Consider the following 27584-nt stretch of genomic DNA (forward strand, 5'->3'; position numbering starts at 1 on the left):
AAAAAAATCTGTATATTTAAAAAAAATTATGTGACTTCTTTGATTACCATATTTAATCAATATTCACAGAGCAGCTGTGCCACTTGACTTTTGCCTATGCCTCCCCAAAAATCAATTCTCAAAGGATTAAGTTTGCCACCAAAAAGATACTCATGAGAATGTGCCGTAAGTTCTGATGACAGTACCCCAAATTGGTTTACTTTAAGCAAAGAATCATTGGAATATGTGTTTACCTTGACGTTGAATCATATTTAAAATGCACTACAGAGATGTCCATCTAACAAATATTACACAATGAATTCCCTTAGAAGTAATGAGCCCTTAATTTCTGTTACAGTTTGAACTTCCACAAAGGCTTTTGAACTATGTGTTTACTTGTATCTTGTATTGATTACCCCCTATAGCTAGAAGCAGAGATAATGAATTAGAGCTGCCCTTTTAGCTAATAATGTGTTCCACATTCATGCCAGTCTTTGACCCTTTCCTTTTGATCTACAAATATTTTGGAACTCTTCCTGAATCCATATACAATGCTATTTTAAAGTGAATGGATGTTAGCTATAATGTGCTTGACTGGTAATGTTTTTGTGGTTTTGTGTCTATTCTCCCTCCCCCACCCCACCTCGGTATAGGGTCATGGGGTTGAAGTTTACTCTTACCAAATGTCATAACTTTCCTAGAAGTGCATTGCCAATAGATAACTGAATATTGCATGTTGCCCAAAAGGACTTCATATCTAAAGAGCATGCATTACTAATAAAGTGACTTAGAGTAAGATATTGGCCTGGCTTTAGATAAAACTGAAGCAAGAAAACTGTAATAAGCATTATATGGAAATAAACCCACTTTTGTGAAATGTTTCTAGAATGTTTTTAATAAAGTTGAATAGTCATACAATTATAAGTCACTATGGTTTGTTAACACAAAGTTAAAATATTTTCATGCAGATGATGTCAACAGCCATACAATCGATGGTGTGGGCACAGAACAGGGTCACCGTCTACAGAAAACTCTACTTTTCAGTTATTCTATTGTTCTAACTTCAACCCTCTGGGTCTTTAAGACTCCGATGTTTAGAGGGTCCTGTGATGAAATCAGCATCCCTGAGGGGAAGGGACCTTCATCACACACTTGAAGTCTTTCTATGTTGATGCCTAAATTCCAGTTTTCACCTTGGTAGAGACACCCAAGATCTGGTTGCAGGCAGGTAGAAAGCACTTTGGGCTGACAAATAAGTCCCAAGTGTGAAGAAGAGTGGGTAGTAAGGATGGTGGGAGAAGGCCAAGGTAATTATCATAGATTCATAATTTCACCAACGACCAGAGTTATATCTGGAAGACTGATTTTACGAGTCTTCCTAAAACTGAGGCTCTGAAAAGGAGACAGTAGGTAGGGGTCATGGGAAATTTAAATATATCATCTAAGCAGCCAACTTTAAAATTCTAAACCCCCAATGAAGGCAAACTCTACAAATGAAACACATGGGTGTATGCCTGCTGCAGAAATGCAGTACAGGGTAGAATAGCTTCACATAATGATTAGGTTGGGTGATTTTCCAGTGTAGAAAAGGCTACGTTTGAACCTTGGACAACGAATAACTTATACTGAAGGAATTTTATTGAGCATATTGTGAGTAAAAGCCGAAGTCAATAATATTCAAACAGAGGATAGAATGATCAAATGTAAACTACAAAGGGCCTGGCTGGAATTGATAAACATCTACTCTGTGCAAAGGTACTGTGGTATTCCAGGAGTGACTCAGCATTTAAAGTACAAGTCTTACCTTCCATGAGTTTTCAACTCAGTGAAGGAAGATAAGTAAAAAGAGGAAAGTGCATGGATGTGTGGATAAAGAATACCAGAATATCACTTGCCACATCAGTAAACAAAGGGTATTGCAGCAATCAGGCCATCAGCTACTGCAGCTGTGAGCTGTGAGGGGACTCGGGATGGAGAAAAACAGGATCCTGGCCCCAGATAGCTAAGGTGCACATCAAAGGCACCTGTCGCCTGCAGATGCCCAGGTGTTACCGGACTTTCCCCCAGTTTTCTAGGAAGGGAGGATGGGAACTCAGCCCTATTAGAAACTAGAAACCAGACACCAGACCAGAATTCGAGTTCTCTGCCCACCAGAGGTGATCAGGCTCCATCCCTCAGGTCAGGCTGAGGCCCTTCAACCAGACTCCTGCGTCCAGGACCAGGACAGAAGAAAAAAGGGTAGGATAGGAGGGGTTGGAAAGAGGAAAGGGAGAGGGAAGGGGAAAGAGGTCAATAAAGTTCCTTACCCAGAGTTCCTTGTCGGGGCTCTCTGGCCAGTCGTCTGAGTCAGGAGGAGACCAAGGATAAAACGGTCCTGGTTGCGGCCTCTGAGTCTGGTCCGTCAGCAGGCAAACTGGTCCCTGAGTACGCCGAGTGGTCAGGATGTCAGTCGTAGAGAAGAAGAGATCCTGCCAGAGTGGCCATTTTTTGCAGGAAGGGGGACCCCTTCCAGGGCCCGGGAGTGGGCTGTTGTCTAACACTTAGAAATGAATTGTCCGAGGAGACATGTGCTAACAAAGCAAGAGACTTTATTGGGAAGGGGTGCCCGGGGGGAGAGCAGCAGGGTAAGGGAACCCAGGAGAACTGCTCTGCCACGAGGCTCTCAGTCTCGGGTTTTACGGTGATGGGATTAGTTTCCAGGTTGTCTCTGACCAATCATTCTGACTCAGGGTCCTTGCTGGTGGCGCATACATTACTCAGGCAAGATGGATTCCAGCAAGAAGGATTCTGGGAGGTTGGTAGGACATATGGACTGGTGACTCCTCTCTCCTTTTGAACTTTCCCAAATTCTTCTGGTTGGTGGTAGCTTATTAGTTCCACATTCCTTCCCAGGACCTCCTTTTGTAAGATAACTCATGCAGGTGGCTACTATCTTGCCTGGCCAGGGCAGGGGTTAGCTTTGTTAGTGGTTCCCCTAAAAAAGCTATGCCAGAAAACACATCTAAAATGGGACAAGGTCTTGCCAATTGCTCTCTGTATGCTGGTGGCCCCTAGAAGCGGGCTAGGATTGAGCCCTTATGGAATTATATACAGGGGACTACTCCTGATGCCAAAATCTTGGCTCTCTGTGCAACGATGTCGAACAGAAATATGGAGACAGAGTTATGGAGGAAAAGAAAGAGTGGCTTTGTTTCTTTGCCAGACAAAGAGGGAACACAGTAGGCTAGTGCCTCAAGAGCTGTGCCCCACTCCCTTGGGAATAGGGAGAGGTCTTATAGTCGGGGCTCCTGGTCAGGGGTATGTGATAAGGATCAACACAGTAACAGTCCTGCATTCTTCTTTCTTCTGCAGAGTTTCAAAATGGTGGGGTTGCTGACAAGATTAGGGTGTGTACAGGGTCCCAGGTGGTGGGTCTCATCATCTAGATGAGCTTCTCTGGTCCCTTTAATCTCGCCTCAAGTGGTTTCCTGGCTGCTCCTCCCTTGATTAGCAACTGTTCGAATCTGCCCTTTGGAACTCAGGGAAGGTCATGGAGGCTGGAGTCTTGCCTACAAGAAATGGGGGACAAAAAGGCCTCCATGCCTGGGAGCCCCATAGGGGCTCCCAGCAACGCCACCCTTGGGAAGCATTGTTATAAAACTCCTTATCAAATCCTCCCGGGTTGGGACACATAATTTTGGGGGGCAGGAGCCCACTGTGTCCCCCTTTGCCTGGCAAAGTAATACAGTTATCCTTTTCTACTTCACCCAAAACTCTGTCTCCGAGATTTGATTTGGCACCAGTGTACAGAGAAGCTGAGCTTTCGGCATCATCCCTGGCCACAGGATTAATTATGCTAAATAAATCCAGAATTTAGGAAGCATGGTTCCATAGCTAAGTAACTCTCTGGGATATAGTCTGTTTGGTGACATGAGAACCTCATTAGAGACCTCATCTATAATCATGGGTCAGAGGGTGTATTAGTTTGCTAGGGCTGCCATGACAAAATACCACAGACTGGATGGCTTAAACAACAGAAATCGATTTTCTCACAGTTCTGGAGGCTAAAAGTCCAAGATCATAGGGTCAACAGGTGTGGTTTCTTTTGAAGCTTCTCCTTTTGGCTTGCAGATGGCTGCCTTCTGCTCTGTCCTCACAAGATTGTCCCTTGGTCTGTGTGTTCTATGTCCTACTCTTTTCTTATAAGGACACAAGTCATACTGGATTAGGACCCACCCATATGACCTCATTTTATCTTAATTACCTCTACAGGCCCTATCTCCAAATGTTGCCGAAATCTCGGCTTCTCTGTGCACCGATGCCAAACAGAAATACAGAGACAGAGATTTTGAAGGATGAGAGAGATGGCTTTATTTTTCTGTCAGGCAGACGGGAAGACACAGCAGGCTAGTGCCTCCAGAACTGTTCCCTCCTCCTTGGGGAATCGGAGAAGATTTTATACGTGGGGCTCACAGTCCGGGGGTATGTGATAAGGATCAAAGTAGTGAAGGTCTTGCATTCTTTTTCCTTTGCATTATTTCAAAACAGTCATAGCTGACAGTCAGGCAGCCCAGTAATTGGGGTCCGGCATTCCGGTAATTGGGTTCATTTGTCTCTGGTTTATCAGCCAGCAACCTTCTCTCTGAAATGCAAAAGCTACAGGGGGTGATTTGTTACAAGACGGCATAGGGAATGTAAGCCCTGGGATGTAATAAGGTTAGGGAGTGATAGGCACAGGATGTAACTCATGCAGTTAGGGGTGATAGGTGCAGAATGTAATTTACATAGTGTCAGGGAGTGAGGTTAATTTTGTGAAGTACACATCTAGTTACAGATACTACAGACGAGTGAAGGTTAAAATAAAACTAGGAGTGATTAACTCTTTCAGGCCAGGTTACATTTCTTCTCTAGCTTGTTCACTGTTCCCTTTGTTTTCCTTGCTCTCAGGAAAAGGAAAACTTCATTTCTATTTTTGCTGCAACACAAATACAGTCACATTCTGAGTACTAGGATTGGACTTGAATATATGAATGTTAAAGGGACACAATATAGCTTGTAACAGGGGGTATGTGTCCAATGAAGGAAGGAAGGGCCTGTAGTGTCAAGTGAGATTTCTCAGACCTCTGCTTTGTCTGATCATGTCTCTGCTGACTAAAAAAGTATTCACAACCTAAAAGTTGAGAGTTATGTTTCATTTGGCAGGAATTTTTAGGACTTCAAGCCTGGGAGGCAGCATCTCAAGTAACCCTGAGAGAACTGCTCAGGAGTTCTGAGGAGGTGAGGGGAGAGCTAGGATATATAGCAGTTTTGCAACAAGGGGCAGGTAGTCAGCACATCAAAAGATTACTGTTAATTAAAGAAAACCAGATATCCGGAGTTAAGGAATTTAGCGCTTTTCTCTGTATGGGAAGATGCAAGAGTCTGGGCTCACTGAAATCATTCCTTTGAAATGCACCTCAGCTATCTGGGGCCAGTATCCGGTGTTTTTACATCCTGAGTTTCCTTGGGGCTCACCATAGAGAGTGGCTGCAGCCTGATGGCTGCTAGATGGCAGGTATTCTTCCCTTCCTGAGTTCCCTCAGGGCCACCAGGTCTGGCAGTGGCTGTAATCATTGATGGCTGTGACATCCTTTGTCTACCGGTAAGGCAGGAGATATTCCATTTATCATCTCCATGATCTGCATCTTTGACCATATTAGTAAAGCTTGATGCTGGTAAGATATCTGATTCACGTGAATCTGATCCTGGGTGTTAGCACCAGCTGTATCTGTACTGTTTACTTTTTAGAAAAATAGACTGGGAGCCACTGTGAAAAAATATTAGTGGATGTCTGGATGTCTGCTATAGCATTTTTTGTATTTTTCGCTTTCTTTAAGTTTCTCAAAATAAAAATAAAACAAGAGGATGGGGGTAAGGAAACGTATGCTTGAGCAAAGGTAGGAACATGGGGTACAGGGGGACAAAAAGGTGTTAAATTAATTAAACAAGGAAGCCATTAGACTGATGTGGCTCTAATGCCCTTGGCAGTCTCTGTAAATGCCTCAAATTTCGGAAATCAAAGGTAAGAACCAAACCCAAACAGCCAACCAGGCTTTAACGTTATAGCCAATGAATAATTTCCTTGCTTTGCCTTTACTCTATAAAAGTCTCCCTTTAGTTCCTGGAGCACCCCTAACTGAAAGGAGTAGGCCTATTTGGAATTATTTTATTGTACTTTTTAAAAATGTGCATTAAAATCTAAAACTCCAAGCCGTAACTGTAGAAATGGCAGGTGACAAACTAAATATTTTTAAACCTCTCTGATTTGCCTCTGATGAGCACCGCCCTCTCAGATGTTCTTTTGATATTCCACTATACGCAAGCCATCTGTGGGTGAATCATCGGGTGGCTAAGAAAGAAGTAAGAAGGCAGTCTTCAGCCCACCGAAAAAAATACTTTAGCATTGTTCTTAAATATTTATGTACTTTTAATTTTTCCAGGGCCGGAGAGGTTTACGAACCCAAAGCGCACAACAGCTGGGATCGCAACATCGAGAGTAAAAGCGTCCTGAGAAGTCGGTGACCAGCCACGGGGTCCCCAAGTCAAGCCCGGTCACGATTTAGAATTCCGCACTTACAAAAAGCGAACACTCCGCCGGCGCACTAACGGCCCCGGACCCGGGGAGGCGGGGCCAGGAAACGCCCAATGCGCAGACTCCGCGGCCGCACGCAGGCGCACAAGGGAGAGGCCTCGAGGGCGGGGCCCCGAGGGACGGAGGGAGAGTGCGACAGAGCGGGGGGGGCCCCAGGCCCGAGTGGCCGACGTTGGGGCCGTTCCGTTTCTTACGCCTTCGGAAGGATATGCGGGTGCCCATGGCTTTGCAGGGCGTCTCGGTAGTGGAACTGGCCGGCCTGGCCCCGGGCCCGTTCTGCGGTATGGTCCTGGCGGACTTCGGGGCGCAGGTGGTGCGTGTGGACCGGCCGGGCACCCGCGGCGACCTGAGCCGGATGGGCAGGGGCAAGCGCTCGCTGGCTGTGGACCTGAAGCATCCGCGGGGAGCGGCGGTGTTGCGGTCGCTGTGTGCCCGGGCGGATGTGATGCTGGAGTGCTTCCGCCCTGGTGAGCCCCAGATCCCGACGCTACGCGAGACCGGACGAGGGACGCTCCCCGAAGAAGGGAGGCCGCCGGGCATTTGGGGTTGGCACGGCACACCTTTTCCCTGTTGCCACCCGAACCCTTTCCGTCCCTGTCTGTCTAGACCTTTCTGTTGCATTTGATATTGTTGCTGATCGTTCGCCCACTGAGACGGTCTTCCATACTTGGATTCCGAGATACTGCTGTTGCCTTTGCTCTTCTCATACCTCTCTCTGACTCCTTCCCAGTTTCTGTTTTTTTGAGTCACCCTATTATAGTTGCCATTCTTAATTACTTGAGGATCGTGAACCCTATGAGAAACGATCGAAAGCCATAGATTCTCTCCCCGGAAAGCTGCATATAGGTACATAGTCATTTTGTTACCGTTTGGAGCTTGGTGTACTTCATAAAGCCATCCACGGACCCAGGACAACTCCCTGCCTTAAATGCTGGTGTTCCCAAGTTCCAGCTTCTGCTCAATTTCCTTTACACTCGGCTTCTTGGAGCCACCTTACCTATTCCTATTATTTTTACTTTTTACAGGCAGATGTTGGCCAAATCTATAACTGTACCCCCTTTTAGAGCCACAGACTTCCGGAATACCCAGCTCCTGTCCATTTCTACTTGGCCTTCCCCCGGGCACTGCAGCTTCCACGTATTCCAAACTGAGCTCATCATCTTCCCTACTAAAATGGCATCTCCTCTTTGTGTTTTATTTCAGTGAATGGAACCAATGTCCACCCAGTTGCCTGAATCAGAAACTTGTACTTCAACCAGGACTCCAAATCTTCCTTTCCCCCTGCCAGCTTTCAGTTATCACCAATCCCATCATTCTCCCTCCTTCCTATGACTGAGGAGTCTTTCTCTTCATACCTGCTGCAGCTTCCTTGGCAGCGTTTTTTAAAGCTGATGTTTGGGTGTAGCACCACTCCGATCTATTCTTAGACAACTGCCACCGTCATCTTGCTCAAGTACAAATACAGAGCTTTGCCTGGTATCTAGCAGAAGGCAGTAAATGTTTGGTGAATGAACTGAATGTCTGTGGGCACCAGGCATATTTAAATGTGTCAATTCATTTACCCTCAGATTTGAGGATTATAACAATAATAATTTAGTAATTAGGATTATGTCATAATTTAATAATACCGTATTTGAAGTTGAAGGAGGTTCAGCATGGTTAAATAACTTGTCCACAATCTTGGAATTAGGAGGAGGGTACAGCTGTGAATACAGACGTAGCTGCCGAGGTGGGGGGGGGGGGATTGTGGCTGATGTTTATCTAGGTAGAGGAATAAAGTTCTTTTTATTTTTTATTGAAGTATACTTGATTTACAATGTGTTAATTGCTGTACAGCAAAGTGACTCAGTTATACATATGTATACATTCTTTTTCATATTCTTTTCCATTGAGGTTTATCACAGGATATTGAATATAATTGCCTGTGCTATACGTAGGACCTTGTTGTTTATCCATTCTGTGTATACCAGTTTTCATCTGCTAATCCGAAACTCACGATCCATCCCTCTCCCAACCCCCTACCCCTTGGCAACCACCACTCTAGGAATAGAGTTCTTTTGTAACTTATCATAGCTTTATGGAGGCAGAGGCACGTTATAAGCCTGTGGAAAGAGATGAGGCATGGATCCTGCCAGAGGAGCTTCTGAGCTGATAGGGAAGATGGAATATATACATACATAAATAAGTATAGCAGGCGCTGATGCGGATATAGACATAGAAAAGGTCCTGAAAGGAATAGCAGCTTCCAAAAGTGAATTTTTGGTCAAAGACCCAGAGTAACTTCCAAAAGAACAGACCATTTCTAATAAATTACTAAGGAGAGAATTTGGGGAACTATAAAGGGCCTGAATAAAGGGATGAAATGTCCACTCTGAGGATTGAAGATGCTTGGGTATGCCTGAAGGGATGCAGGGCAGTGCTGGAGGGAAATAGCATTCTGGGGGTTGGGGGGAAGCCACACATTCCAGAAATGGGGGCTTCACTCTCTGGGTCCTTAATTACTGGCAATACCCTATAAACCCGCAACAAATGTTACTAGTTTTCCTTGCAAGAGTGCTCTTTTATGTTTGCCACAAAGAAGGGATTATACCCATCCTCAATTCATGCTCTCTTAAAAAAAAATTGTAACTTTTCTCAAGGTGTGATGGAAAAACTCCAGCTCAGCCCAGAGATTCTGCAGAGGGAGAATCCAAAGCTTATCTACGCCAGGTTGAGTGGATTTGGCCAATCAGGAAGATTCTCTAGGGTAGCAGGACATGACATCAACTACTTGGCTTTGTCAGGTATGTTGAAAACAATAATTTCTCTACACTTTTTATTTTGTTCCCAGTCAAGATCTACGGTTACACTTATTAAAAAGAATTTTTTTAAAGTGAAGATTTAAATATTTGCTGTAATCAATAAAGAGCATGTGGTTGTTTAAAAAGGGTTGGTTTGTCTTGGAACAGTCATTCTCATCCTCCCCCTGCCTTAACACATTGAAGGGGTAATGTGTTCACTAATAACATTTACTGACTACATTTGTGAAGTTAATTCTCCAGCAAGCCCCTGCTAGGAATTAAGAGACTTGTTGGTAGTAGAAAGGGTTGCTCTATATTTTGCAAAGATATAGTTTGATTTTGATGCCCCTCGTCCCTCACTTTATTGAGAATCATTGACTGAGTTATGATTTTAGAAATTCTGTGAATACTAGAAAAAGCCCATGGTTTTCAGGTCATAATATCACCTTACTAGAGTTTTTGCCTGTAAGAACATATCTTAGGGCTTCCCTGGTGGCGCCCTGGTTAAGAATCTGCCTGCCAATGCAGGGGACACGGGTTTGATCTCTGGTCTGGGAAGATCCCACATGCTGCAGAGCAACTAAGCCTGTGCACCACAACTACTGAGCCTGCGCTCTACAGCCCACGAGCCACAACTACTGAGCCCACGCACCACAACTACTGAAGCCCACACGCCAAGACCCCGTGCACTACAACGAAGAGTAGCCCCCGCTCACTGCAACTAGAGAAAGCCCACATGCAGCAACGAAGATCCAACTCAGCCAAAAATAAATTAAAAAAAAAAAACATATCTTAGAATGGCCTAATTCTAGATTTCTAAGAACTGCATTGCTGAGTCAAGGAAGTCTCAAATTTTCTGTGTGTACACATTTAAAGGCTGAGGAAAAGAGTGAGTGTAGAGTTGGCTTTTCTCATCTACTTAAAAATTTAATCCCTTTTCTTTTTCTTGTGTTTATTTTCTTGCATCTCTTTCTAATAAGAATGGAAGTGCATTATACTGTTGTTAAGCCATAAAGTGCTAAGTGGATAGCAACCGTTTCCCCCCCAAAACCCAGTGAATAAAAACTTAGCAACAGAATTCTGAAAATGTTAGTCGGAATAAAGTTTTAGAGAAAACAAAATAATCAAACAAGGAACGTTGTTAGAGGGAAAGCCTTCTCGTTTTTTTTTTTGCAGTATGTGGGCCTTTCACTGTTGTGGCCTCTCCCGTCGTGGAGCACAGGCTCCGGACGCGCAGGCTCAGCAGCCATGGCTCACACGCCCAGCCACTCCGCGGCATGTGGGATCTTCCCGGATGGGGGCACGAACCCGTGTCCCCTGCATCGGCAGGCAGACTCTCAACCACTGTGCCACCAGGGAAGCCCAGAAAGCCTCCTTATAAATATGCTGAACAGGCTTAGGTTTAGAAAAGCATTAGGTATTAGTTTTCACTTAAAACAGTAACTAGAGAGATTGGTTTTCCCCCTAAGATGTTCATGTATTTATTTAAAAGAGGCATTAAGTTTACAGTTAGTGTTCCCCGATTGTTTTTAATGGTGTAGGTGTTTTATCAAGAATTGGCAGAAGTGGTGAGGCTCCATATGCCCCGCTGAATCTCCTGGCCGATTTCGGTGGGGGTGGCCTCATGTGCGCACTGGGCATCCTGATGGCGCTGTTTGAACGCACACGCTCTGGCAAAGGTCAGGTCATTGATGCCAACATGGTAAGTGTTGATTGGGGGAAATGATAAGCCTACTAGTTGTTCCTGAGGTCGATACATGGCTGCCTCACATCCTCTTCTGAACAAGACGAGATAAATGAGATTTGAAATTTGAATCCAAGTTACCAAGGATGGCCTTTTCTTTAAAATAGCTTCATATCTTGAACATGTGTCAGAATGTCATATTTTGATCATCTGTTTGTGGAGTCAATCTTCTAAACGTTTCATGACTCACCTGATTTCTATGTTGTGTTTCAACAATTTTCCCCGTGCTGTCTCTTGTGCTTAGGATATGGTTTTCAAGAAATCTTCATTCAAAACTGGGCTCAGGAAATCTCCCTTAGCAGGTAGAGAAGATTCTTAATGATGCTCAAGTAAAATGGGCCAGTCTAGACCTTCCCGCTGCATTGTGTAGGGGAGACTCAAGTGTCGGGATGCTTCGGTGTTTTTACCCTCATGCACGTGCCTCATGTTATCCTAGGCACTTTTCCTGTGTGATTTCTCCTGATCCCCCAGACAGCAGTTTCACTTGGAATACATTGTTATTTTAAAGAAGAGGAAACTAAAGCACAGAAATTTGCCCCAGTTCTCACAGCTAGTTGATGAGAGCCCAGTCCAGTGTCACTATACCTTTGCGTTTGGACAGATCTTTGGCGGTAGGGTGGAGAATGGATTGGATGGAGAGAGAAAAGGCGAGAACTAAAATGGTTAATGGTAGAATGGGTCTGGATTTAAGGATTTACATTTGAGATGTAAAATTGCTGGGATTTGGTGAGATATTGGCAATGAAGGGAGAGGGAGGAATCAAGAATGGCTCCCCCATCTCTGGCTTGGAAGACCCGGTGGATGGTGGCCCTGGAACCCTGGGGAGGATTGCTGAAGGAAGAGGGTGATTGGGGGAAATAGATACCTTATTCTTTAATTTTTTTTTTTTAATTTTCTTGGCTGTGCCGCACAGCATGTGGGATCTTAGTTCTCTGATCAGGGATCGAACCCTTGCCCCTTGCGTTGGAAGCATGGAGTCTTAACCACTGGACCACCAGGGAAGTCCCCAGATACCTTATTCTTTTGGGCCAGTAGTTTCCAAATGACTTTAGCAGCAGAATCCTTGATCCAGACCTGCCTGTGATGACCTGGAGTTGTCTCTTCATCAGACTGTTGCCTTAGAAACTAGAGTTAAGGTAACTGTGGAATGTGCAGTCCGTTTTACGGTGTTTACTCCTGATCTGGGAGTGCTCATCTGACCTGGGGGGCTGTGTGTTGGCATGCAGGCCACTGGCCTACGTGATGAGAACAATATAAAAGGTTGGGAAATTGAGGCTGCGGTGCATCAAAGCCTCTGGTCTGTGGCAGCACACGCTACATGTGCGTGAGGGGAGAAGAGAAGTATGTGCTGGGCAGCCTCATGATGAGATGAGGATTATGACTGCTGTGTCTCTTGTCCTCTATCCTCCTATGACACCAAGTAAAGGTGGACTTAAATTAGAGCCTGTTTGTATCCTGAGTGAGCCAGACCAGCCCCATAACACTGTTAGGACATCTTTTTTCAATAGACTCATCGCTACATCCAGTGTGTAAAAGAGATTCTATATGTATATGTATATATATGTGTGTGTCTATATGTGTGTTTGTGTGCATATGTCTAAATGTGGGGACACTCTAAGATCTCTGTAACCCCATTTCAAAAAAAAGCACCACCACAGGCCACTTATACAAACTCCACTACTTGGTGACAACAAATGTCAGATCCATGAATTGAAGTGTGCATGAGCTTCCTCCAGTTAAACGGGAAAACTGGGATGTACCTAAAGATACATTTTGTGTTTGTTTTATTACAGCCAGAATCTGTGAGAAGTCCCATGCTCACAGTTGGAATGGGGCCCCTCCGTTGGTAACCTCAGAGACAGGGATGCTTTGATGGCCTTCTCCCTGTGGTGCCAGAATCATTAGGATCATAACGCCCTAAGGATAGGGAAGTAGTCTTCTTTAGATAGCGCAGTGCATCCAGCCTTGTGATAATCATACCTGAGTTTGTGAATCCATTCCCGTTACTTCAGGACTAGTGGGAAGTTGGCATTCCCAAACTAGTTTGTCTGTACTCTGAAAACCCATATACCTGCCACCCATACTGTTATGTTTATTTTGTAACTTTCTAGTGATTATTAAAGTTAAGATATATTAAATACTCAAATTTGTTTTCTTGGGCTTGGAGTCAAACTAGAACAAACTAAATTTAACTGTCATGTGATTTACCTTTAAAATGTGATATGCTTCATATATCTGTGTGTATGTGTTTGTAGGTATTGAGATCAGATGATAGATTTTTAAAAAAACCTTTTTGCTTTGTTTTCAACTTTTTTATCCTGACAGTTGTTAACATATATAAAAGTAAAGAGAATGTATAATGAACTTCCAGGTACCCTCACTTAGCTTCAAAAATTATCAACATTCTGCCAATCTTATTTGAAAGGAAGAACAAAAGTAATTCCTTTAAGTCTTTTCTGAACAGTATTCCCTGATCTGAATAGTGCAGAAACTCACTCTGTCATAAACCTGCTCTAACTCACTTTCTTGAAATATCAAAGAAGTTGTATAATTAGATATAATCTTCCTATATTCTAAGATAAACATTTTTATACAAATATTTTTTAAAAACTCAAGTAGAAATCGATCATGCTTTTTATAGTTGAATTGCCAGGATTTATACTGTATTCTGTTTCTTCAAAGGTGGAAGGAACAGCATATCTCAGTTCTTTTCTGTGGAAAACCCAACAAACAGGACTGTGGGGACAGCCTCGTGGACAGAACATGTTAGATGGTGGAGCGCCTTTCTACGCAACCTACAGGACGGCGGACGGCGGGTTCATGGCTGTTGGCGCATTAGAGCCCCAGTTCTATGAGCTGCTGCTCAGGGGTGAGTACCTCTTTTCTGTGGATGTTTTTTGGACTATTTTGGAGTCTTTTGAAGTTCATGATGTCTTTTATTATATATCCACCTTATAGTTTACCTAATTATAGCCATCATTATATTGTGGGGCACTTCCCCCATCTTTTAAATTGACAAGTAAATTTACAAGTCTGTAAAATAGCTCAGATTAAAAAAATAATAATCCTTTTTGTGGTAGTTCAGTGTTTTTATCACATTTCATACTCCGTAGTATTGGATATTTATCTTGCCCATGTGTGCCCACATCCTTTTCTTCCCTGGAAATGATCTACTGGTTCTACCAGTTTTTGTTCCTTGATAAATGTCCCTCATGGTACTTCAGTGACGGGGTCACCAGAGCACAGAGAGACTTTGGTGAATGAGAGTTTGTTGGAATATGTTACCATCACTTGATGCTTCTGCAGTTTACCTTTCTTGCAGATTCTTGTCTTATTGACATGTTGCCACAAGTTAGCAGGAAAATTTGGGATCCCCTCTTCCCTAATTGATAATTGGACTGAAGTTACTTTGTTCCTGTGAAATGTGAATTTAAAGTTTACAGATAATTTAGTATCTAAGAAGTTTTAGAATGTACTCTGAAGCAGTGTGACAGGCTGGTTGCAGCACATTTATCTTTCAGCTTTAAGTTTGGAGTTTTATCGCCGTGTTTGGTAGCTTTTCAGATGCGCAGTGCTACTCAGAGTTATTTGTATATCGCTGAAATGACTGTTTTTGCTAGCCTCAGAAAGCATTCTGCGATCAACTATATTAACTTCACCAACTTAACTATAAGTTAGAGAAACCATAGAACAAAATGGTTTATCTAGATCATAGAGGATGCCTTTCCATCCAGAAATTAAGACTAAGACTAGAGGTCAATTCAAAATTCTGGACAGAACAGTGCTATACGAGGGGCTGAGTGGTGGGAACAACACTCCCACTCTGGGGTTCAGGGCCCTAGGAAGCAGCAGATACATAACGTAGTGGAGTCTGTGCCTTACAAAAACCTTGTGTTTTTATCTATAGGGAATTTAAATATAATAATAAAATTAACTAATCTTCAGTGAAATTTTATTATCACCACGCACAGGCAATTCTAAATGACAGTTGCAACTGACTTTTTTTTTTTTTTTTTGACAAATGTCTCAGGAATAGGGCAGTGTAAGCTCTGAGTCAGATCAACTAAAGACAAGCCCTGAGGGTGGGGATTTTCAGGGAGCTGTCAGACAGGCCAAACATTGGCGCTTCTCTGGGGATAGGATTTTGTGGGAGCTTCAAACTCATTTTGCCTCCTCTTCCTTGGCTGTTAACCTACTGATTTTCATGACTACCATTGTTGAGAGCCTGTTGGTTTTCAAGGCCATCACAGAGCTGGGGAGAGAGGGGTGAAATTAGCCTAAGTTATAACACCACAAAGCTCACTGGTCTTACTGAGTTCAGTCATTTTTTTTCTTCAATATGCTCCTTAGATTGTTGCAAGCTTTTAGTTAATGTCTAGAGTTACGAAAATGTTGATTCTGACAATTTGTGCCAGTGTTCTTGTTGCTTTCATACAGGAGCCAAGTTTTGAAGGTCCTTGCTCTGTCATTTCACAATTTAACTCCTCTCTGTGGTGTATTCTGTTGTTTTCTTAAAAACGTACATGTTTAGAATGATCATGTCTGACATCCACACTCCACCTCATTTTACAGCAGGCAGACTGCTCCAGGCCTTGACTTGTGATAATCTTCTCCCGGGTTTCCTCTTTCTGAGTCTAAACTCTGTAACCCCTCCAGTTGTTTTGCAGTCGCGGCCTTTTGTGGTATCTTTCATGTCCTCTCTCCCTTTAAAGTTCACTAAGGATCCTTAGCTGGCAGCTGGCTTGTGCTTTCGGCGGACTTAGCAAGTTCGTTCAGCTTTTGTTTAATCTACATAGTCCATGCCGAAATGCCTCAGCATCTTCTTTCTTCTACAGTATTGATTTGCAAAAATAGTACTTGTACTTGTCCCATACACATTACTTCTCTCTCAGGCCTAACTGGACAAACCCCCATATCTGTAATGATTTTTTGAGGTAGTATTAATTTATTTATTTCACCTTATATACTGAGATCTTTGAGAACATACCTTCATTTAGCTCTCAGTATCTGAACATAAATACACAAGGTTTTTGTAAGGCTCCGACTCCTCTGTGCTATGCCCCTGCTGCTTTCCAGGGCAAAGAAGTCTGAAAGTACTGAGAATTTCATGACCTCTTGAGACTCTTGTAGTAAATCAGATAAGCAATAGAGATTTTTTTTTTTTTTTTTTTTGCGGTACGTGGGCCTCTCACTGTTGTGGCCTCTGCCGTTGCGGAGCACAGGCTCCGGACGTGCAGGCTCAGCGGCCATGGTTCATGGGCCCAGCAGCTCCGCGGCATGTGGGATCTTCCCAGACCGGGGCACAAACCCGTGTCCCCTGCATCGGCAGGTGGACTCTCAACCACTGCGCCACCAGGGAAGCCCCTGTATTCTTAATAGTGACTAAAATGGTAAATTTTGTATTTTGTGTATTTTACCACAATTTAAAAAAAAATGAAAAAAATTCAAAATAGTGTATTTTTTTAACGAAAAAAATGTAAATAATACAGAATTTGTAAAGTAAGAGGTAAAAATTCTCCCTTGTCCTTCCGCTTTGGGAAAGTTTGGGATGTGGCCTTGAAGCACTTTCCCTATGCACATGCAAACACAATTAAAATTTTTTTACAATTTATATATAATCTATTTAATTATATAAATTTATAATTAATAACTATTTTTATTCAAAAATATAGCAAAGACATCCTTTTTTGTCAGTACCAAAGATCTTCAGCCTCACCCTCTATATAGCAGCCACATCATATTCCGTGGTATACCTGTACTAAAATTTATTTAACCACTTCCTTATTCAAGTAATTTACGTTCTTTCCAGGTTTACATTATAACACATAATGTTTATTGTTTATTAATAAGCATTAATCTTTGTACATATGTCATTGCATACTTGCAGCATACATTTTTGACTGCTTAATATGTGCCTAATATTGTGTTACAGAGTAGAAAGTTTATGACGTGTACTTAAAACAATAAATATTTTGTATAATTGTGTGTGTGTGTGTATACATGTACGTATAAGGTAGTTTTTTGGAAATCAAAACATATTTTCCCAAGTTTTAAATGGTGTCTGAATCCCCAGGTCAGTCTCTGAAAGTCTGTTTGACTTATAATAGCAGAAATTGAATATTGATTGTACTATAAAAGCTAGCCACAATCGATAATTGTGCTCTATGGGGAAATGGACTCAGAGTTACGCATAGGCTGTCAGCAGCACAGGAAGCAGCCCACCCTAAACCACTGGTAGTTCGTTCTGGGGCCTTGATGAGGGGCCCTGAGCTTGCTGGGAAATTGTGGGCTGAGAAAGGGTGATAGGACGATGGAAGAGCGGGTGTGTCAGAGTTAGGGGTAGAGCCTGGGGTCTTTTGATTTCTAGTATTTTCCAGTATACAAAGTATGATCTGTGTAATCTCAAGTATAGTGTTCGTTGGAGAACTATTGGCTCCAGTTTTACTTAGTTTATGATTCTGATCACATTCTGATTTTTTGTTTTTAAAAAACTGTTTAAAAAAGTGTGCAAATATGTTTCCAGCAGTAGCTGTGGTCTACTTAAATGCTTTTGGCCAACTGCTCGTTTTATGTGTTTTTTAATCCCAGAGTTCGGGGCTATCAGGAAAGAGAAAGCAAAGTGAAAGACGCCCTTAGAAACATTTCCTTATAGATTTTAGTGATAAACCTGAAACTGTGGCTCCATATCTTTCCTGGCTTTGAATGGGACATGTGGCCACAGAGAAAAATGTACTTGTATATCCCACAGGTGTTTCTTCACAGCTGTTCAGAACTATGTGAATTCTCTTCATATCCCTCAAAACACTAAGAAGAGCCTGCAGTATTCATGTCTTCTTACCTCCATAGGCACTTTTGCATCTTCAGAGCAGCTTACAATTGGTCATTGTTTTTCAACATGGTAGATGAGAAAAGGATGATAAAAGTGAGAATTACTTGATTAACTTGGCCAAACTTATGCAAAATATTATGTGTAATTTAAATTTAGAAACCCTCTTCTACAAGAGGGAATAAAAATGACAGTTACACCAAACCCCAACAAAGTGTCCCCTTGGGTATAATTTAATCAGCACTGGAGTTTGGTTGTATCTACAGGGGTAGGTGCTTGTAGTCAATAAAGGAAGCACAGGTCAGGTCACGGGGCAGAGAAGCCATCCTTCCTGTGATATCCCCTGGTGGATGCTTTCATCCTCTCTGTCCCTTGTGTTGATGGGCCCTTCAAGTTTCTTCATACTTGAGAGAACAAAAAAGTCTCTGTGTCCCCTGTTGATTGGCTGGCTGAAAATTTTCTGTCCTGTTTGCTATAGGAACAATTTGCATGTGTCTTTGGTTACTTTACAAGTTCTTTGTTCCTAGGTCACAGCAGGGTTGTAAGAGAGTAATGAGTCAAATATCACTGCCCTCCTAGAGCTCTTTTATTTGACGAAAATAAAGAGAAATGAACATTATTTATAAAATTGCAATCTTGAATTTAATCATTTATCTTTATACTTCTTCCTTGAAAACAGGGGTACAGGCATACCTCACAGACTTTGTGGGTTGGGTTTCAGACCACTGCAATAAAGGGACTATCTGAAAAAAGCAAATCACATGAATGTTTTGGTTTCCCAGTACACATAAAAACTATGTTTACATGATACTGTAGTCTATTAAGTATGCAGTAGCATTGTCTAAAAAAACAACGTACATACCTTAATTAAAAAATACTTTACTGCCAAAAAATGCTAACCATCATCTGAGCTTTGCATGAGTTGTAATCTTTTTGCTGGTGGAGGATTTGAAATATTGCAAGAATTACCAAAATGTGACACAGAGACACGAAGTGAGCAAATGCTGTTGGGAAAAATGGTGCCCATAGACTTGCTCCACCCAGGGTTGGCACAAACCTTCCATTTGTAAAGATGCAGTGTCTGTGAAGTGCAATGAAGTGAAGGACAATAAAACGATGTCTGCCTGTAGTCTTGTATAAAGTGTTTAGATTTTAGCTTTTGTAGGGTTTGGGAGCACTGTATGAAATATGGGTTTTTTTTTATATAAACTTATTTTATTTATTTATTTATGTCTGCGTTGAGTCTTTGTTGCTGCGCGTTGGGTCTTTGTTGCTGCGGGTGGGCTTTTCTCTAGTTGCAGCGAGCAGGGCTACTCTTTGTTGCCGTGCGCGGGCTCCTCATTGCGGTGGCTTCTCTTGTTGCGGAGCATGGGCTCTAGGTGCGCGGGCTTCAGTAGTTGCGGCATGCGGGATCTTCCTGGACCAGGGATCGAACCTGTGTCCTCTGCATTGGCAGGCGTATTCTTAACCACTGCACCACCAGGGAAGCACATGGAGTTATTTTAATTCAATATGACAGATAGTAACATCATGAGGAAATTTCTTTTTAAAAACCTACTCAGAAGGAAGAAGTCAGTTTCTGGAAACTAGACTATTAAAAATAGACTATTTTGGTTGAAATGTAAATAATAAAATCTTGGTAAAGACTTGGAAAGTCTGTTTTGAATCCTGTTACCCCTACTACCTTCTCCAGCCTTTGGCTCCAACTTCAAGTTGAGTTTGAATTTCTTCTTTTGACTCATTTGAGAAACCCTGTAGAACATCCTGTTTTGGGTGACTATAGTGAGTTCAAAACTCATTTTCACTGATTATATTTACTCTACCCAAAGCATACTAATTTAAGAAATTGTGTTTTTCTCTCAGGACTTGGGCTAAAGTCTGATGAACTTCCCAGTCAGATGAGCATAACTGATTGGCCAGAAATGAAGAAGAAATTTGCAGATATATTTGCAAAGAAGACAAAGGCAGAGTGGTGTCAGATCTTTGACGGCACAGATGCCTGCGTGACTCCTGTTTTGACTTTTGAAGAGGTTACCCATTGTGGTCACCACAAAGATCGGGGCTCATTTATTATTGATAGTGAGCAGGATGTGAGTCCCCGCCCTGCACCCCAGCTGTCCAACACCCCAGCTGTCCCTTCGTCCAAAAGGGATCCTTTTGTAGGAGAACACACTGAAGAGATACTCAAAGAGTTTGGCTTCAGCCAGGAAGAGATCAGTCAGCTTAAGTCAGATAAAATTATTGAAAGTAATAAACCAAGAGCTAATCTCTAACTTCTAAGCCCCACAACTCAAATAAATTTGAATATTGCATTTACAGTATAGAGTAATGCAAAAAATTGTATGCATGGAAACATGAAAAGCAGTATCACAGTGGTCCAACTATTCTGATCAGGAAACAAGGCTGATTATAAAGTGATGATTGAATTCTGAAAACGGTTAACATCATGGCTTTTGATTTAGGAATATTTTTAGTTTGCCTATACTAAATTGTGGCAGTTTTTCTGCCTTCCAATTTACTTGATTGGTTATATTTGTTGATTTAAAATATTTATATATTTATAATATACTTTAAGTGAATTACTATAATGCTTTTTATTAAATAAAGCTTTTTTCCCCCCAAAGTTCACTCATGCTTTTAAGTTTGTGAAAAACTTTCAAGAAAGTTCTTTAAATAGAATCTAAATCTAAATCTAAAATCGCCTTTTGTTACTCCTTGAAATATTTTAGTCTCTACTGTTAACCAGAATGAATGTCCTTAGATAGAAAAGTCTGATCCTTTTAATTTCGTAAGGAAATCATTCAGCCAGTGTCTTGGAACTGGAATTTTAGAAAATGTCCTGAGATTTCCTTCAGATAGTTGCCACCTCTCCATCGAGACCCGCTCCTGTGTGTAGCTGCCTGTTGGTATCATCCAGATGTGTCTCTTGATCAGTAAACTCCACCATCATGCATTTGAAAGTGTTAACTAGACTTTTCCTCCTCTTACCAGTCTCCAGCTTCCATTCCTGTGCTATCTCCCTCTGCCCCCAGTAGGCCCCCACGGCTTACGCCTCACCTCATATGGCCACTGTTCACATGTCCCTTACGGAGAGTCCTTTCCTGACCCCTGTCCAGGATGGCAGCTGCCTTGTCACTTGCTCTCCCCTCACCCTATTTCATTTTCCTTCACACTGTGTATCACTGCTGACATGCTGATTGACCCCAGCCCTCATTCCTTAACCAGTGCAGGCTAGAGCGGAAGCTTTATGAAGGACTTTGTAGGTTTCATTGCTAAGTCCCCAGTTCCTAGAGTAGTGCCTGGCCCATGACTGGAAACTTTGTGAATATTTATTAAAGGAATGAAACTCAACAGTGAAGTGCTGTCAGTTCCACCTTCAGAGCTCCCATATCCATCCTTCTGCCCATCTCCCATTGCTGCTTTCATCCAGACCCCTGTTACCTCTTCCCTGGACTACTATTCAACTTCCCTACCCAGCTTTTCACCTTCATTTTTTTCCCCATCATGTAGCAAGTTCTGGATCTCATTTCCACACACAGCAACATCCAGAAGAAGAGAGCGTCTCAGGAGCCCTCAGCAAACCTTGTCTTGTGTCTCCTTGGATCTAGATAAGTAACAAGCCAGTCCTGCACCAGTCTTTGGCAGAGAGGATAGGCTTGTCCTTAGATGAAGCCAACCTGCTCCTGGAGCTCCCCTGGACTTAACTTCCTGGAAGCACGTGGGTATTTGAGGGAGGGGTGGATTCCTGAAGCTAGTCCAGGTTCCATCAGGATGGGGGAGTGGAGAACAGATGTTACATCTGTGACATACAGTATCTCAGTTGCTCTTCAGTGATCACAAGGGGAAGGTAGGGCAGGTTTCTCCATTTTATAGATGTGGACACAAGCCTCAGATGGTCCTAAACCATCTTAGTTCACATCTCCCTTAGTGTCTTAGTAATTTTTCCATGGTGCCCCTAGGTCAGAAGAAATACCTAACTGTTCCACTTATAAATAATCAGGTCCCAACAACTGAAGTATTTATGTCCTGACAACTTATTAGCTGTTTGAAAAATATAATACATGTACATTGAAGATATTTTTTATTTCATTCTTTTTTAAAATTGAAGTATAGTTGATTTACAATATTGTGTTTAGTATACAGCAAAGTGTTTCAGTTATGTATATATACTTTTCAGACTATTTTCCATTATAGGTTATTACAAGATATTGAATATAGTTCCCTGTGCTATGCAGTAAATCCTTGTTGATTTTATATATAGTACTTTGTATCTGTTAATCCCATACTCCTAATTTATCCTTCCCCCACCCCTTCCCCTTTGGTAATCATAAATCTGTTTTCTATGAGTCTGCTTCTGTTTTATACATAGATTAATTTGTATTATTTTTTAGATTCCATGTATAAGTGATACCATATAATTGTCTTTCTCTGTCTGACTTACTTCACTAAGTATAATCTCTAGGTCCATCCATATTGCTGCAAATGACAACATTTCATTCTCTTATGGCTGAGTAGTATTCCATTGTATATGTATACCACATCTTCTTAAGCTAATTGTCTGCCGATGGGCACTTGGGTTGTTTCCATGTCTTGGCTATTGTAAATAATGCTGCTGTGAACATTGGGGTGCATGTATCTTTTTGAATTAGAGTTTTCGTGTTTTCTGGATACGTACTCAAGTGGGATTGCTGGATCACATGGTAGCACTATTTTTAGGTTTTTAAGGAACCTCCATACCCTCCATAGTGGCTGCACCAGTATAAGTTGCCACCAACAGTAGGAGGGTTCCCTTTTCTCCACACTGTCTTCAGTATTATTTGAAGACTTTTTGATAATAGCCATTCTGACTGGTGTGAAGTGATACCTCATTGTGGTTTTAATTTCCATTTCAGTAATAATTAGCGATGTTGAGCATCTTTTCATGTGCCTTTTGGCTATCTGTATGTCTTCTTTGGAGAGATGTCTGTTAGGTCTTCTGCTCATTTTTGATTGGGTTGTTTGTTTTTGTGCTATTGAATAGTATGAGCTGTTTGTATATTTTGGAACTTAAGCCCTTGTTGGTTGCATCATTTGCAAGTATTTTTTCCCATTCCACAGGTTGTCTTTTCATTTTGTTAATGGTTTCCTTTGCTGTGCAAAAGCTCATAAGTTTGATTAGATCCCATTTGTTTATTTTTGCTTTTGTTTCTATTACCTTGGGAGGCTGATCTAAGAAAATATTGCTACGATTTATGTCCGAGAATGTTTTACCTGTGTTCTCTTCTAGGAGTTTTATGGTGTCACATCTTATATTTACGTCTTTAAACCATTTTGAGTTTATTTTTGTATATGGTGTGAGGGAGTGTTCTAATTTCACTGATTTACATGTAGCTGTCAACCTTTCCCAACACCACTTATTGAAGAGACTGTCTTTTCTCTGTTGTGTATTTTTGCCTCCTTTGTCGTAGATTAATTGACTGTAGGTGTGTGGGTTTGTTTCTGGGCTCTCTATTCTATTCCATCTACATGTCTGTTTTTGTGCCAATAGTGTGAAGTTTTAAGAACTGTAGCTTTGTGGTATTGTCTGAAGTCTGGAAGGGTTATGCCTCCAGCTTTGTTCTTTTTCCTCAGGATTGCTTTGTCAATTTTGGGTCTTTTGTGGTTCCATATAAATTTTAGAATTCTTTTTTTCTAGTTCTGTGAAAAATGTTATGGCTATTTTGATAGGGATCACATTAAATCTGTAGATTACTTTGGTTAGTATGACCACTTTAACAATGTTAATTCTTCTAATCCAAGAGCATGGACTTTCCATTTCTTTGAATCATCTTCAGTTTCCTTTATCAATGTTTTATAGTTTGCAGCATGTAGGTCTTTCATCTCCTTGGTTAAGTTTATTCCTAGGTATTTTTAAAAAATTAATTAATTTATTTTTGGCTGCATTGGGTCTTTGTTGCTGCGCACGGGCTTTCTCTAGTTGCAGTGAGCAGGGGCTACTCTTCGTTGCGACACGCAGTCTTCTTATTGCAGTGGCTTCTGTTGCGGAGCATGGCCTCTAGGCGTGTGGGTTTCAGTAGTTGTGGCACGTGGGCTCAGTAGTAGTGGCTTGTGGGCTCTAGAGCGCAGGCTCAGTAGTTGTGGCGCACGGGCTTAGTTGCTCCGTGGCATGTGGGATCTTCCTGAACCAGGGCTCGAACCTGTGTTCTCGCATTGGCAGGCGGATTCTTAACCACTGTGCCACCAGGGAAGCCCTTCCTAGGTATTTTTAAATGCAATTTTAAACAAGATTGTTTTTTAACTTCTCTTTCTGATATTTCATTGTTACTGTAAAGAAATGCAACAGATTTCTGTATCTATATCCTGCTACCTTGCTGAATTCATTAATTAGTTCTAATAGTTTTTGTGTAGTCTTTAAGGTTCTCTGTATAGAGTATCATGTCATCTCCAAATAGTGACAGTTTTACCTCTTCCCTTCCAAATTGAATACCTTTTATTTCGTTTTCTTGTCTGATTGCTGTGGCTAGGACTTCCAATACTATGTTGAATAGAAGTGGTGAGAGTGCGCATCCTTGTTTTGTTCCTGAATTTAGTGAGAAAGAAATTTCAGCTTTTCACTGTTGAGTATTATGTTGGCTGTGGGTTTGTCTTAAGTGCTTTTATTATGTTGAGAAATGTTCCCTCTGTACCCACTTTGGTGAGAGTTTTTATGATGAATGGATGTTGAATTTTGTCAAATGCTTTTTCTGTGTCTATTGAGATGATCCTGTGGTTTTTGTCATTTCTTTTGTTAATGTGGTATATCACATTGATTTGTGTTTGTTGAACCATCTTTGCAGCCCTGGAATGAATCCAACTTGATCGTGGTGTATGATCCTTTTTATGTATTGTTGGATTTGGTTTGCCAATATTCATTGAGAATTTTTGCATCTATATTTATCAAAGGTATTGTCCTGTAATTTTCTTTTTTGGTAGTGTCTTTGTCTGGTTTTGGTATCAGGGTGATGGTGACTACCTGGAATGACTTTGGGAATGTTCCTTCCTTTTTAATTTTGGGGAGTAGTTTGAGAAGATTAGGTGTAAGTTCTTATTTGTATGTTTGGTAGAATTTCCCAGTGAAGCTGTCCAGTCCTAGATTTTATTTGCAGGGAGTTTTGTTTGTTTGTTTGTTTTTTAATTATATGTTCTATTTTACTTCTAGTGATGTTCAAATTATCTGTTTCTTCTTGCTCAGTTTTGGTAGGCTGTATGTTTCTAGAAACTTGTCCATTTCTTCTAGGTTGTCCAATTTGTTGGCATGTAACTGTTCATAGTATTCTCTTATAAGTTTTTGTATTTCTGTAGTATCAGTTATAATTTCTCTTCTTTCATTTCTTATTTTATTTGGGTCCTCTCTCTTTTCTTGGTTTGTCAATTTTGTTTACCCTTTCAAAGAACCACCTCTAGGTTTAATTGGTTTTTTTCTATTGTTTTCTAAATCTCTATTTTATTTATTTCCTCTCTGATCTTTATTATTTCCTTCCTTCTGCTGACTTTAGGTTTTGTTTGTTCTTCTTTTTCTAATTCTTTTAGGTGGTAGGTTAGGTTGTTTATTTGAGATTTTTCTTGTTTCTTGAGAAAGGACTGTATCTCTGTTAACTTCCCTCTTAGAACTGCTTTTGCTGCATCCCATAGATTTTGTGAGGTTGTGTTGTCATTTTCATTTGTCTCGAGATACTTTCTCATTTCTTCTTTGATTTCATTGTTGACTCATTGGCTTTTTAGTAGCATATTGTGTCGTCTCCATATAATCATTCTTTTCTCATTTTTCTTTCAGTGGTTGATCTCTAGTTTCATACCGTTGTGGTCAGAAAAGATGCTTGAAATAATTTCTGTTCTCTTAAATTTGCTGAGGCTTGTTTTGTGACCTACCCTAGAGAATGTTTCATGTGTGCTTGAAAAGAATGTGTATTCTGTTTTTTTTTTTCTGTATTAAGCCCAACTAGTCTATTGTGTCATTTAAGACCTCTGTTGCCTTATTGATTTTCTGTCTGGATGATCTGTTCCTTGATGTCAGTGAGGTGTTAAAGTCTCTTACTATTATTGTATTACTGTCAATTTCTCCCTTTATGTCTGTTAGTATTTGTTTTATATATTTAGATGCTCCTATACTGGGTGTATATATGCTAATGAGTATAATATCCTCTTCTTGTAGTGATCCCTTTATCATAATATAATGTCCTTCTTTGTCCTTATGGCCTTTGTTTTAAAGTCTATTTTGTCTGATATGAGTGTTGCTACCCCACTTTCTTGTCGTTTCCATTTGCATGAAATATCTTTTTCTATGCCCTCATTTTCCGTCTGTGTCTTTCTTCCTGAAATGAGTCTCTTGCAGGCAGCACATGGTAGGCTTTTGTTTTTTTTAATCTAGTCTGCCACTTTGTCTTTTGATCAGAGCATTTAGTTCATTGACATTTAAAGTAATTATTGATAGGTATGTACTTATTGCCATTTTAAACTTTGTTTTCCAATTGATTTCGGAATTCTTCATTTCTTTTTATTTCTCCTTTTGTGGTTTGATGGTTTTCTTTTGTAGTATGCTTGAGTTCCTTTTTGGTTTTGTGCATCGATTTTATGTTTTTGATTGGTGGTTACCCTGGAGTTCAAGTATATTGACCCATAACTATATCTACTTGCTTTAAATTGATAGTCATGCAAATGCAAACACATTCTAAAAGATCTACAGTTTTTTACTCCACTCCCCCACATTTTACGATTTTGATGTCCTATTTTAATCTTTGTGTTTATCCTTTTGCTGTTCATTGTAGTTATAATTGCTTTTACAAAATTAAAAAAATTTTTTTAACCTGTATACTGGCTTTTTAAAATGATCTTCAGTCCTTTAATATATTTGCCTTTCCTGTTGTGTTTCCCCTTTCCTATAGATACTTGCTTCTTTTCTATTTAGAGAAGACCTTCCAGTATTTCTTTTAGGGTAGGTTTAGTATTACTTAACTCTTTTAGTTTTTCCTTGTCTGAGGAATTCTTTCTCTCTCCTTTCTGGTGCCTTTTTTTTTTTTTTTTTTCATTCTACCTGGTTACATGGAGATCTTTCTTGCAGGTTTGGTTGTATAGAAGATCTTCTGCCAGTTTCCAGTTGCTTTTCTGTGAGCATTGTTCCACATGTAGATGTATTTCTGATGTGTTTGTGGGGGGAGTTAAGCTCCACATCCTCCTACTCCACCATCTTGATCTCCCTCCTTATTTCATTTTTAGTCACTAATGGGTCATAGGCACCTGTTGGACACTGCAGCTTCTCGTGCCTTGGAATCAGATTGGATGTCACTACCCTCGTTTTCTGTTCCACATTGATATTCATACAGTACTTGCTTTTTTCTTTTCTTTTGGCTGCGTTGGGTCTTCATTGCTGTGTGCGGGCTTTCTTTAGCTGTGGTGAGTAGGAACTACTCTTTGTTGTGGTGCACGGGCTTCTCATTGAGGTGGTTTCTCTTGTTACGGAGCATGGGTTCTAGGCACGTGGGCTTCAGTAGTTGTGGCTTGCAGGCTCTAGAGCACAGGCTCAGTAGTTGTGGTGCACAGGCTTAGTTGCTCCGCGGCATGCGGGATCTTCCCAGACCAGGGATCGAACCCTTGCCTCCTGCATTGGCAGGCGGATTCTTTTTTTTTTTT

The 27584-nt window shown here is 41.2% G+C and overlaps 1 protein-coding gene across 2 annotated transcripts; it reads left to right on the forward strand.

The window, feature by feature from the left end:
* The first annotated feature begins 6658 nt into the window (after positions 1–6658).
* AMACR (alpha-methylacyl-CoA racemase) lies at positions 6659–27578 on the forward strand. 2 transcript variants are annotated; one of them, XM_060009622.1, is made up of 5 exons: positions 6659–7134; positions 9229–9372; positions 10911–11071; positions 13796–13982; positions 19803–27578. In XM_060009622.1, the coding sequence occupies exons 1-5, from the start codon at positions 6798–6800 to the stop codon at positions 20210–20212; spliced, it is 1239 nt and encodes a 412-aa protein (XP_059865605.1). In that variant the 5' UTR covers positions 6659–6797; the 3' UTR covers positions 20213–27578. The 2 variants fall into 2 exon arrangements, with proteins under 2 accessions (XP_059865605.1, XP_059865606.1); XM_060009623.1 differs by having other exon boundaries at positions 6659–7056; positions 19803–27577.
* Positions 27579–27584: the final 6 nt, after the last annotated feature.

The sequence above is a fragment of the Delphinus delphis genome, chromosome 3, assembly GCF_949987515.2.
Source record: "Delphinus delphis chromosome 3, mDelDel1.2, whole genome shotgun sequence".
Classification (NCBI taxonomy): domain Eukaryota; kingdom Metazoa; phylum Chordata; class Mammalia; order Artiodactyla; family Delphinidae; genus Delphinus; species Delphinus delphis.